A 12,643-nucleotide genomic window follows, 5' to 3' on the forward strand; every position below is an offset into this window, starting at 1 on the left:
ATACCATATTTGTCTTTGTCTGACTTTTAAAAAACATATATTATTCTCTAAATCCATCCATGTTGCTTCAAATAGCTATATTTTTTCTTTTTCATTGTTAACTAATTTTTGAATCAGTAGCATTCTAAAATTTAATTCTTCATTAGAGTCCTCACCACCCTGAATCTTGCTGAGTTACCTTTTGCTGTCTCCACCTTAGATGAGTAGTCTAAGGGCTGGGATAGAGTCAGTACATCCCCCACCCTGGACCAGAGCCAGACACAGGACAGGGTGAGATGAGTAAGGGAGCGGACAGTCTGCCGCCTCCCCTGTCCTGGGCCTCCCCCTGCACCTGCACCAGGATCCTCTGTGCGGGTCACGGAGCACCTGATGCTGCACCGCCCTTGTGCCCACAGGACCCAGCAGAGGAGGAGCCTTTGAATGGTCTTGACTTCTGCTCCGGGAGCCTGATGAATGCTTTCATAACTGCCCTGCTGGATCTCTGAACCACAACATGATCTAACACTTTCCCTTTGTCCTTTGTTCATGCAAAGAGCTGAAAGTGACTTGGTGGTGCCTTTGTTCATCCAGTTGAGTACCTGTGTTCTCATTCCCACATCCACACTGCTCTCTCTCTCTCTTCACTCTATTGACTAACTTTTTAGCTTCCTATAACGTTTTGCTTATAGGAGCAACATAAACTCAGATGGAGCTCATGCTCCAAATAATAAAGGCAAGGGACTGTGTTCAGGCCTTTTCTTCAGCCCAGTAGGTGTCCCAACCCACCCCCAGAACTCAGACAGGAAGCAGGGTGCTCACAGGGATGATGAAGGGGTATTACTGGGCCCATCACCCTGTCAGGACAATGCCAAGAGTCCAGCTCCAGAGAGCACAGAAAACTCACTAGAATCAGGCTCTCATTTCCTAAGCAAATGAGGTTACATCAACACTATCCATCACAGACAGGGCTTCTGAGCAGGAAGCAGACATGGTTGTTCCTCCAGGGAGAGTCCTGGAATGAACTCTCCAGAGTGGCCTCCTTCACCTGCTTCCCTGTCAGGAGATCAAAGTGCAGCTGATTCTCTCTAGCAGGGATGGAGGGCAGGGAGGGCTTTAGAGACCAGGTTTCATCTCAGCCTTGAACACCAGGGAACCAAACACCCCATCACCTACCTCACCTTATGCCCAAGAGTGACAGGCTGGGGGAATCTGGGCCTGTAAGATCTATCCTGCTTCTCTCAAACCCCATTTAGGGCTGAGCAGGATGCTAGGATGAGTGAACTGGAGGGTCTGCAAAGAAAATTAGCTAGTATAGGGGGAGATGGGATGTCAAGGCTCTGGTGGTGTGTTGCCCAAAGTAACACTTTTCCCACAAGCACTGAGCTCGCTGTCCTGAAGCAGACTATGTCCCAGTCATGGTGTCAGCTCAGAGTCACAGACACGTGTAACCCTACAGTTCACATGACTCATGTCTGTGTTTCCCACAACCCTGAGGACACTTGGGGACACACACCCCCAGGACGACAGATCTTCCCAGGCAGGATGATCCCAGGCTGACAGCCCTGCTGCAGATGATCATTCAAGCTATGTGAGACCTGCTACTTGTGAATAAGTTCTTTTTTTTTTTTTAATTAATTTTATTTTATTTTTTAAACTTTACATAATTGTATTAGTTTTGCCAAACATCAAAATGAATAAGTTCTTGATTGCCTCATGTTCAAGGTTCCAGTGCCTTTGGTCATGACCAGCAAGTACCTTACAAGCACCAGTTCAAGAAATCCTCATGAGAACTCCAGAGACTGAGGGATTAAGAGCACTCACTGCACAAGATTAATTATTTTAACCCACCAAAGTGACAGACTTGGGTGTGAGACATAACTTTCTTAATCCCAAGGTTATGCTTTTAATCACAATAGCAGTGTCTCAGTTCAGTTCAGTTTAGTCACTTAGTCGTGTCCGACTCTTTGCGATCCCATGAACCGCAGCATGCCAGGCCTCCCTGTCCATCACCAACTCCTGGAGTTCACTCAAACTCATGTCCATTGAGTCAGGTGATGCCATCCAGCCATCTCATCCTCTGTCGTCCCCTTCTCCTCCTGCCCCCAATCCCTCCCAGCATCAAGTCTTTTCCAATGAGTCAACTCTTCACATGAGGTGGCCAAAGTACTGGAGTTTCAGCTTTAGCATCATTCTTTCCAAAGAACCCCCAGGACTGATCTCCTTTAGAATGGACTGGTTGGATCTCCTTACAGTCCAAGGGACTCTCAAGAGTCTTCTCCAACACCACAGTTCAAAAGCATCAATTCTTCGGCACTCAGCTTTCTTCACGGTTCAACTCTAACATCCATACATGACTACTGGAAAAACCATAGCCTTGACTAGACGGACTTTGGTTGGCAAAGTAATGTCTCTGCTTTTGAATATGCTAGCAGTGTCTCAGAGGGAGAATAATCAGGGTTAAGGATGCTTGTATGTGACGATGTGAATTTTTCTCCAGGCTTTGTTATATATGTTCAGAAAACCCTCAGGTACCATCCAACAGCCTTCACCACTACTGCACATCTTATTAAGCATCTGAGTTTGAACAGAGTTCCTGGGAATCTAGTATGAGAACTCCTCAAAACAGCAGACTTGATGATCCATGGTCCTAACACACCTGATACACATCATAACCCTCCCCTAACAATGCTTGTAGCAGACCTTGCTAGTTGATCCTAGCACCTTTCAGACAGAGTTTGGATATGGCTTCATCATTCAGGCACTGCCAAAGGCAAAAAGCTGGTTAGAGAAAGACAACCAAATACCACCCTGGTTTTATGTACTTGTCCATTGCTATGCTCACTTTTGTAAAAATGTGCCCCTGAAAACCCTATTATAATTAGCTGGCAAATGTCATTAAGATGAAAATGTCACCTAAGCTTCCAGAGGCAGTTAGGCAGTAGGATCTGAAACTAAACCTGAGGACATCAGCAGTCTTTCACAGCACAAGCAGGATTATGCCTTCTGGTCATAGCAGTCAGGTGTCCTTCTTTTTGCTGGTGGCTCCAGTAGTGACCTGAAGGTATACTCTCACTCACTCAGTTGCTCAGTTGTGTCTGACTCTTTCTGACTCCATGAACTGTAGCCCACCAGGCTCTTCTGTCCATGGGATTATCCAGGCAAGAATACTGGACTGGGTTGCTATTTTCTCTTCCAGGAAATCTTCCCAACCGAGGAACTGAACTCATTTCTCCTGCATCTCCTGCATTGGCAGGCAGATTCTTTTATCACTAGCCACCTGGGAAGCCCTAAAACATACTTTCAGTTACTACTTAGAGAAAACAGTGGTGTCACCATTTCAGGCACAGACCCACCACCTAGAGAGAGCATACACAGTTCTAATCAGCTGGCCACCACATTTGGTTACCTGGGGTGTGTAGGAGGCGGTATCTCGATTGAATTTAGTGTCTAACTTATTGCAGAGTACTAGGATGCAGGAAAATCCACATATCCCACAGAGATGATGCCAAAGTTCTCAGACTCTCCAGCTCAAATACTGAGAAAATCCTGCACTGCTTTTTAAAAAAGCCTCAGGAGCAGCCCTTCTCTCCATTTCCGTATGGATGCCTTCCCCAGGCAAAAAATCTCTGTCAAGTGTTCCTTCTGGAACAACCCCTCATTGAACATACTAGAGAGCTGCTTTTCAGCAAGACTCTTGAATGACCCCATTTCATGGGCAGCCTCAAACCATAAAATATCTGAGGCCTTGTCTTCACAGAAGACCGGATGGAGCTCATCATTCCTCTTCTGCCTCCCCAGGTCCTTCCATCAATCAAGTCACATAGGCAGAACGTCACACACACCTGGACTCTACTGCTCCCCATCAATCCAAACACCTCACAAAACTGGACTTTACAAAAGTTAGCTGGTTCTCTTGATGACTGAAATTTTTCTTTACATCTTTTATGAAATGGATGATCACTATCCTTTTTGCAACTAATTAGAAAATATCTCTTTAAAAGGTGAAATTTTTAGTCGCTCAGTCATGTCCAACTCTTTGTGACCCCATGAACTGTAATCCACCAGGATCCTCTCTCCATGGAATTCCCCATGCAAGAATACTGAAGTGGGTTGCCATTTCCTTCTCCAGGGTACTTCCCAACCCAGGGTTTGAACCAGGGTCTCCTGCATTTCAGGAAGATTCTGAAGTCAACAGGGAAGCATCTTATGTGTTTATTATAAAAACAAAACATGCAACTGCCACAGTGAAAAAAAAACTCATTTGACTGGATAACTGAGATTTTTTTTTTCCACTTGGTAGATACAAAGAACCATGAGGCTCAATATTCTCTTCTTGGCTTGGTTTCTAGAAGGTTAAGTTGGTATTAATTTGTAACAATTATTTATGGTTGAAGTCTCTGATATGAACATAGTCCCACCTTACTTTTTGGCTATAGTTTTTTTAACTGTTAAAAATATATACTTCTACTTTTCTTATTAGTTTTAATATTGATGAAATATGTGCATTAATAATAAGATAAATTATTTCATCATCTGTGATTACCTGCACAGTAGAATGATTAGTCATAAAATGTGATCCCCATTATTATTATTTTTTTTTTTGGATGCATCTTGCAGGTTCTTAGTTCCCTGACTAGGGATTGAAGCAGCAGAAGCAGAGTCTTAACCATAGGACCACAGGAAAGTCCCTGTTCCCATTATTCTAAAACTAGGAAGCTGAATGGAGTAATAAACTAAATGAATACTGAACAGATCCCCCTCTTGTATCCTCCTAAGAGATTATTTTAAGCATTGTTTATATGAATAGCTTTAAGAAGTGGGGGACCACAAACAGTGTGGTGTCACCCCAAATACTAGTAATGATAAACAGCAAACCTGAAAATAACAGGGCTTATCTTTCAATAGGGCTTCCCTGGTGGATCAGACAGTAAAGAATCCATCTGCAATGCAGGAGACCTGGATTCAGTCCCTGGGTCTGGGAAGACCCTCTGGAGAAGGGAATGGCTACCCACTCCACTATTTTTGCCTGGAGAATTCCATGGACAGAGGAGGCTGGTGGGCTACAGTCCATGGAGTTGCAAAAAGTTAGACACAACTGAGTGACTAACATATGTCTTTTCAATACATTTAATGACTTCAACATACTTGAACATGTGAAAAAAAAGTATTTTTCAAATATATCACTTCTGACATATATTTCATGAGGTCTCCTTTACTTTTCTAGTCTTTTCCTTTCCTTGTCATTTCTGGTAACTTCAGGAGGAGAAAAATTGTCTATTTTCCTTCTATATTAGTTCCAACATAAAATATTTTTAAGAAAAGTATTTACAGAGTGGATACTCTGTGTTAGGAAATATGTCATGAACAAGACAGAAATGGTCCCTGTCTTCATGGTGCTCATATTCATTCTCCTTGTGCTAAAATGCAAAGATGCAGCTGACCTGCCACCAGTTTATTTGCCTTAAGAACCACACCGACTCACAGTGGCCATAACATTCAATTATCTAACGTTGACTTGTGAGAAATTCCAGAAGACAGAGTCTGCAGAATTTCAGGGGTCTGGTTAATTATTGCATAAATGGAAGCCAGCCTGCATTGGATCCCAACCTGAGAGCCCCGGTACTCACTTGTACATTCCAGGCGTTTCACATCGCGTGATGTCCTTAAGAAATACCACCGGAGGACAAAGAAAATGATGCCAAGTGGAATCACAGGTATAGCAATCCAAGGAATTGCAGCCACCATCACGACCACCATACCAACCACAAGAAGAAAAGTCTGAAATAGCAAAAATAGATGCAGAGGCCTCCTTATGAAGGATACTTTTCAAAGATAAACTGTAATGATTTGTTCTATTAGGATTAAACTCCTTCCCTCAAAAAGATTTGTTGGGACCACAGGGAATCTTTCTCTTCCAAATAAATAAAATTATAGGTGGTCCTCATGATATTTAGTGTATATGCTGAACAGAATGATAAGAATTTTCTAGGTATCCGCACTTGTGATACACTCAGTAGCCCTTTGAGGCAGGCATTACTACTTTTAACAGATGAGAATATTTAAGGCTCAGAGAGTAGGAGCTGAATCCCAAACTATCAGGAGTCAGCAGGTGTTACTAGAGAGATGAGCAAGCAGGCATCACAGGTGAGGAATCCAGATGCCTAAGCTATACATGGAGGAATAAAGACGTGGTTAAATACAAATTCTGTGTCCAGAAAAGTAGGACAAAATTTAAATGTTGACCTTTGGAAGTAGGAATTTCTCTTTCAAGATTTTCTATCCATAGTTAATACTTACGGAGTGTTGACTGTATACAGAGCTATACCTTCAAACATTCACATGTATTAACTCATTAATCCTCACAATAGCTCTATCTAGTAACAGTATTGTCTCATTTTACAGATGGAGAGAGTGAGGCACAGGGAGAGGAAAAACAACTTGATGAACACTGCAAAGCCTAAGTCAGGAAACTGGCAAGTCCATGTCATGAGTCTTTATGACATATATAAACTTGCCCCCAATATACAGCCATCTTTCTATCATTATAGTAAGTATTTAAAATGCCTATTCCAAAGGTTAATGATTGTAACAACGACAGATTCCATTTACCAAGTATTTACTGTATGTAAGACAATGGGCTAAGAGTTCCATGAGCATTTTCTTAATCATCACATTATCCTATGAGATTATTCTATCTTGGTCAAAAAAAAAAAAAAAAAAAAAGAGAGAGAGCAGGTAGAAGAGAAAACAAAATCATTGGCTGTTGCTGCTTTAAGCCTCCATCTTTATCAGGAAAAGTATGATACCCTTACTTTTTAAGAATGCAATCAACATTTAGTGCCTGCCTATTATGACAGTGAAAGAGGAGAGTGAAAAAGTTGGCTTAAAGATCAACATTCAGAAAATGAATATCATGGCATCTGGTCCCATCACTTCATGGGAAATAGATGGGGAAACAGTGGAAACAGTGTCAGACTTTATTGTTTGGGGCTCCAAAATCACTGCAGATGGTGACTGCAGCCATGAAATTAAAAGACGCTTACTCCTTGGAAGGAAAGTTATGACCAACCTAGATAGTATATTGAAAAGCAGAGACATTACTTTGCCAACAAAGGTCCATCTAGTCAAGGTTATGGTTTTTCCAGTGGTCATGTATGGATGTTGGATTGTGAGGAAGGCTGAGCACTGAAGAACTTATGCTTTTGAACTGTGGTGTTGGAGAAGACTCTTGAGAGTCCTTTGGACTGCAAGGAGATCCAACCAATCCATTCTGAAGATCAGCCCTGGGATTTCTTTGGAAGAAATGATGCTAAAGCTGAAACTCCAGTACTTTGGCCACCTCATGTGAAGAGTTGACTCATTTGAAAAGACCCTGATGCTGGGAAAGATTGAGGGCAGGAGGAGAAGGGGACAACAGAGAATGAGATGGTTGGATAGCATCACTGACTCAATGGACATGAGTTTCGGTAACCTCTGGGAGTTGGTGATGGACAGGGAGGCCTGGCGTGCTGCGGTTCATGGCGTCTCAAAGAGTCGGACACAACTGAGCTACTGAACTGAACTGAACTGAGCAGACTCACATCATTTGATGGACAACATTCATCAGTTTCAATAATTTGGCTCTCCCCAGGTGAGGGCCTGTTAAAGCTAACCCAGCCTGGAAGACAACCTGGGAAGCAGAGGTAAAATCAAAATGAAGGGCTCCACAGAAGCTGAGCCAATGCTTTTCCCTTAGATATGCATTCGGTTCAGTTCAGTTCAGTCGTTCAGTCGTGTCTTACTCTTTGAGACCCCATGGACCGCAGTACCCCAGGCCTCCATGTTCATCACCAACTCCCAGGATTTACTCAAACTCATGTCCATCATGTTGGTGATGCCATCCAACCATCTCGTCCCCTGTTGTCCCCTTCTCCTCTCGCCTTCAATCTTTCCCAATATCAGGGTCTTTTCAAATGAATCAGTTCTTCGTCTCATGTGGCCAAAGTATTGGAGCTTCAGCTTCAGCATCAGTGCTTCCAATGAACACTCAGGACTGATCTCTTTAGGATGGACTGGCCAACTATCACATCCATACACGACTACTGGAAAAACTATCGCTTTGACTAGACAGAACTTTGTCTGCAAAGTAATGTCTCTGCTTTTTAATATGCTGTCTCAGTTCAGTTCAGTTCAGTCACTCAGTCGTGTCTGACTCTCTGCAACCCCATGAATTGCATCACGCCAGCCCTCCCTGTCCATCACCAAATCCTGGAGTTCACTCAGACTCACGATCATTGAGTCAGTGATGCCATCCAGCCATCTGATCCTCTGTTGTCCCCTTCTCCTCCTGCCCCCAATCCTTCCCAGCATCAGAGTCTTTTCCAATGAATCAGCTCTTCGCATGAGGTGGCCAAAGAACTGGAGTTTCAGCTTCAGCATCATTCCCTCCAAAGAAATCCCAGGGCTGATCTCCTTCAGAATGGATTGGTTGGATCTCCTTGCAGTCCAAGGGACTCTCAAGAGTCTTCTCCAACACCACAGTTCAAAAGCATCAATTTTTCGGCGCTCAGCTTTCTTCACAGTCCATCTCTCACATCCATACATGACCACAGGAAAAACCATAGCCTTGACTAAACGGACCTTTGTTGGCAAAGTAATGTCTCTGCTTTTCAATATGCTATCTATGTTGGTCATAACTTTTCTTCCAAGGAGTAAGTGTCTTTTAATTTCATGGCTGCACTCACCATCTGCAGTGATTTTGGAGCCCCGCAAAATAAGTCTGACACTGTTTCCACTATTTCCCCATCTATTTCCATGAAGTGATGGGACCAGATGCCATGATATTCATTTTCTGAATGTTGAGCTTTAAGCCAACTTTTTCACTCTCCTCTTTCACTTTCATCGAGAGGCTTTGTAGTTGCTCTTCACTTTCTGCCATAAGGGTGGTGTCATCTGCATATCTGAGGTTATTGATATTTCTCCCAGCAATCTTGATTCCAGCTTGTGCTTCTTCCAGCCCAGCGTTTCTCATGATGTACTCTGCATATAAGTTAAATAAGCAGGGTGACAATATACAGCCTTGATGTACTCCTTTTCCTATTTGGAACCAGTCTGTTGTTCCATATCCAGTTCTAACTGTTGCTTCCTGACCTGCATATAGGTTTCTCAAGAGGCAGGTCAGGTGGTCTGGTATTCCCATCTCTTTCAGAATTTTCCACAGTTTATTGTGACCCACACAGTCAAAGGCTTTGGCATAGTCAATGGAGCAGAAATAGATGTTTTTCTGGTACTTCTCTTGCTTTTTCGATGATCCAGCAGATGTTGGCAATTTGATCTCTGGTTCCTCTGCCTTTTCTAAAACCAGCTTGAACATCTGGAAGTTCACGGTTCACGTATTGCTGAAGCCTGGCTTGGAGAATTTTGAGCTTTACTTTACCAGCGTGTGAGATGAGTGCAATTGTGCGGTAGTTTGAGCATTCTTTGGCATTGCCTTTCTTTGGGATTGGAATGAAAACTGACCTTTTCCAGTCCTGTGGCCACTGCTGAGTTTTCCAATTTTGTTGGCATATTGAGTGCAGCACTTTCACAGCATCATCTTTCAGGATTTGAAATAGCTCCACTGGAATTCCATCACCTCCACTAGCTTTGTTCATGGTGATGCTTTCTAAGGCCCACTTGACTTCACATTCCAGGATGTCTGGCTCTAGGTGAATGATTAGTTTGGCCATAACTTTTCTTCCAAGGAGGAAGTGTCGTTGAATTTCATGGCTGTAGTCACCATCCGCAGTGATTTTGGAGCCCAAAAATTAAAGTTTAACACTGTTTCCCTATCTATTTGCCATAAAGTGATGGGACCAGATGCCATCTTAGCTTTCTGAATGTTGAGTTTTAAGCCAAATATTTCACTCTCCTCTTTCACTTTCATCAAGAGGCTCTTTAGTTCTCCTTTGCTTTCTGCCATAAGGGTGATGTCATCTGCATATCTAAGGTTACTACGGGCAATCTTGATTCCAACTTGTGCTTCATCCAGTCCAGCATTTCTCATGATGTATTGTGCATATATGTTAAATAAGCAGGGAGACAATATACAGTCTTGACATACTTCTTTCCCCATTTGGAACCAGTCTGTTGTTCCATGTCCAGTTCTAACTTGCTTCTTTCTTGCATACCGGTTTCTCAGGAGGCAGGTCAGGTGGTATGGTAATCCCATCTCTTTAAGAAGAAGACCCATTATTAACACTCTCAGAGCTCCAAAGTTAGGTTACATACCTCAGATTTCATGCCACTAAATTCTGAAATAATTTAAAGCTGTTGTCTCTGACATCTACTTGTAGATGTAATACTATAGCCACCCTCATTGTGGATTGAATAGCATATATATATATGATCATGGCATCTGGTCCCATAACTTCATGTGAAATAGATGGGAAACAGTGGAAACAGTGTCAGACTTTCTTTTTTGGGGGCTCCAAAATCACTGCAGATGGTGACTGCCACCATGAAATTAAAAGACGCTTACTCCTTGGAAGGAAAGTTATGACCAACCTAGATAGCATATTGAAAAGCAGAGACATTACTTTGCTAACAAAGGTCTGTCTAGTCAAGGCTATGCTTTTTCCAGTGGTCATGTATGGATGTGAGAGTTGGACTGTGAAGAAAGCTGAGCGCCAAAAAATTGATGCTTTTGAACTGTGGTGTTGGAGAAGACTCTTGAGAGTCCCTTGGACTGCAAGGAGATCCAACCAGTCCATTCTAAAGGACATCAGTCCTGGGTTTTCATTGGAAGGACTGATGCTAAAGCTGAAACTCCAGTACTTTGGCCACCTCATGCAAAGAGCTGACTCATTGGAAAAGACTCTGATGCTGGGAGGGATTGGGGGCAGGAGGCGAAGGGGATGACAGAGGATGAGATGGCTGGATGGCATGACTGACTCCATGGACATGAATCTGAGTGAACTCCGGGAGTTGGTGATGGACAGGGAGGCCTGGCATGCTGTGATTCATGGGGTCGCAAAGAGTCGGACACGACTGAGTGACTGAGCTGAACTGATGACAAGTTTTCTCATAACACAGAGATCCACAATTCTCTAGATCTAGCCAACAAGCAAAGAAGTAATGGTTATGCCATGCTTCCAAATACCAATAATGGATGACAGTTCATAAGACTTGTCATGAGTCCAAATCTCAAGTATTTCACAGGCTTTATATAATCTCATTCTCACATCAATATGAGGAGGTATTATCCTCTCCATTTGCAAAGCAGGAAACTGATACTCAGAGAGGCTTATTGATTTGCCCAAATTCAAACAATTCAGTCATTATGACCCCAAATCTTTTCTTTTAACTTCTGCCTGATACTGTATCACATACAGATACTGTATCACACATAGATACTATACCATACATCATATATTTCCCCTTCTGTCTGCATTTTCTAACCCTGTTGGGTTTCTTGTGGTTCTATCTGGTCTTTCCCATGAGGGGGCCAGTTCTAGATTCCCAGCTATTTAGGGAATAACAGCCTGTTCAGTTCAGAGAGCAAAATGATCATTAAAAGATCTTAAAAGTGCTCACTGGGCTTCCCTGGTAGCTCAGTAGTAAAGAATCTGCCTGCCAATGCAGGAGATGTGGGTTTGATCACTGGATCAGGAAGATCCTCTGGAGAAGGAAATGGTAACCCACTCCAGTATTCTTGCCTGGGAAATCCCATGGACAGAGGAGCCTGGAGCACTGCAGTCCATGGGGTCACAAAGAGTCGAACGCAACTAAGCGACTAAATGGCAACAGTAAGGGTTCATTCTGTTCATAGTTTTTCAGGTACTCTGTCTACCAGATCTAATTCCTTGAATTTATTCATCACCTCCATTGTATAACCATAAGAGATTTGATTTAGGTCAAACCTGAATGGCCTAGTGGTTTTCCCTACTCTCTTCATTTAAGCCTACATTTTACAATAAGGAATTGATGATCAGAGCTATAGTCAGCTTCAGGTTTTGTTTTTGCTGACTGTATAGAGCTTCTCCATTTTCAGCTGAAAAGGACATAATCAATCTGATTTTGGTGTTGATCATTTGGTGATGTCCTTGTGTAGAACTTTCCCTTGTGTTGCTGGAAGAGGGTGTTTTCTATGACCGATGTGTTCTCTTGACAAAACTCTGTTAGCCTATGCCCTGCTTCATTTTGTACTCCGAAAGCCAGACTTGCCTGTTACTCCAGGTATCTCTTGATTTCCTACTTTTGCACTACAATTCCTTATGATGAAAAGGACATCTTTTTTTTGGTATTAGATCTAGAAGGTATTGTAGGTCTTCATAGAACCAGTCAACGTCAGCTTCTTTGGCATTAGTAGTTGAGGCATAGACTTGTATTACTGTGATGTTGAATGGTTTGCGTTGGAAGAGAACTGAGATCATTCTGTCGTTTTTGAGTTTGTACCCAAGGACTGCATTTCAGACTCTTTTGTTAACTATGACAGCTTCTCCATTTCTTCTAAGGCATTCTTGCCCACAGAAATAGATACAATGATCATCTGAATTAAATTCACCCATTCCTGTCCTTTTTTTTATATAATTTTATTTTATTTTTAAACTTTACATAATTGTATTAGTTTTGCCAAATATCAAAATGAATCCGCCACAGGTATACATGTGTTCCCCATCCTGAACCCTCCTCCCACCTCCCTCCC

At 42.6% G+C, this 12,643-nt stretch overlaps 2 protein-coding genes across 2 annotated transcripts in view; both read right to left on the bottom strand.

Annotated features, from left to right (window-relative positions):
* Positions 1-12,643, bottom strand: part of LOC123464831 (ATP-binding cassette sub-family C member 4-like) — an 891,549-nt gene that overhangs the window by 258,329 nt on the left and 620,577 nt on the right. The gene's annotated exons all lie outside the window — the stretch shown is intronic.
* LOC102412250 (ATP-binding cassette sub-family C member 4-like) overlaps positions 1-12,643 on the bottom strand; it is a 157,550-nt gene that overhangs the window by 57,708 nt on the left and 87,199 nt on the right. The window contains 1 exon segment of the mRNA XM_045162455.1: positions 5,607-5,757. Coding sequence (XP_045018390.1) covers positions 5,607-5,757 — 151 coding nt within the window.

The sequence above is a fragment of the Bubalus bubalis genome, chromosome 13 (genome assembly GCF_019923935.1).
Source record: "Bubalus bubalis isolate 160015118507 breed Murrah chromosome 13, NDDB_SH_1, whole genome shotgun sequence".
In the NCBI taxonomy this organism is placed as follows: domain Eukaryota; kingdom Metazoa; phylum Chordata; class Mammalia; order Artiodactyla; family Bovidae; genus Bubalus; species Bubalus bubalis.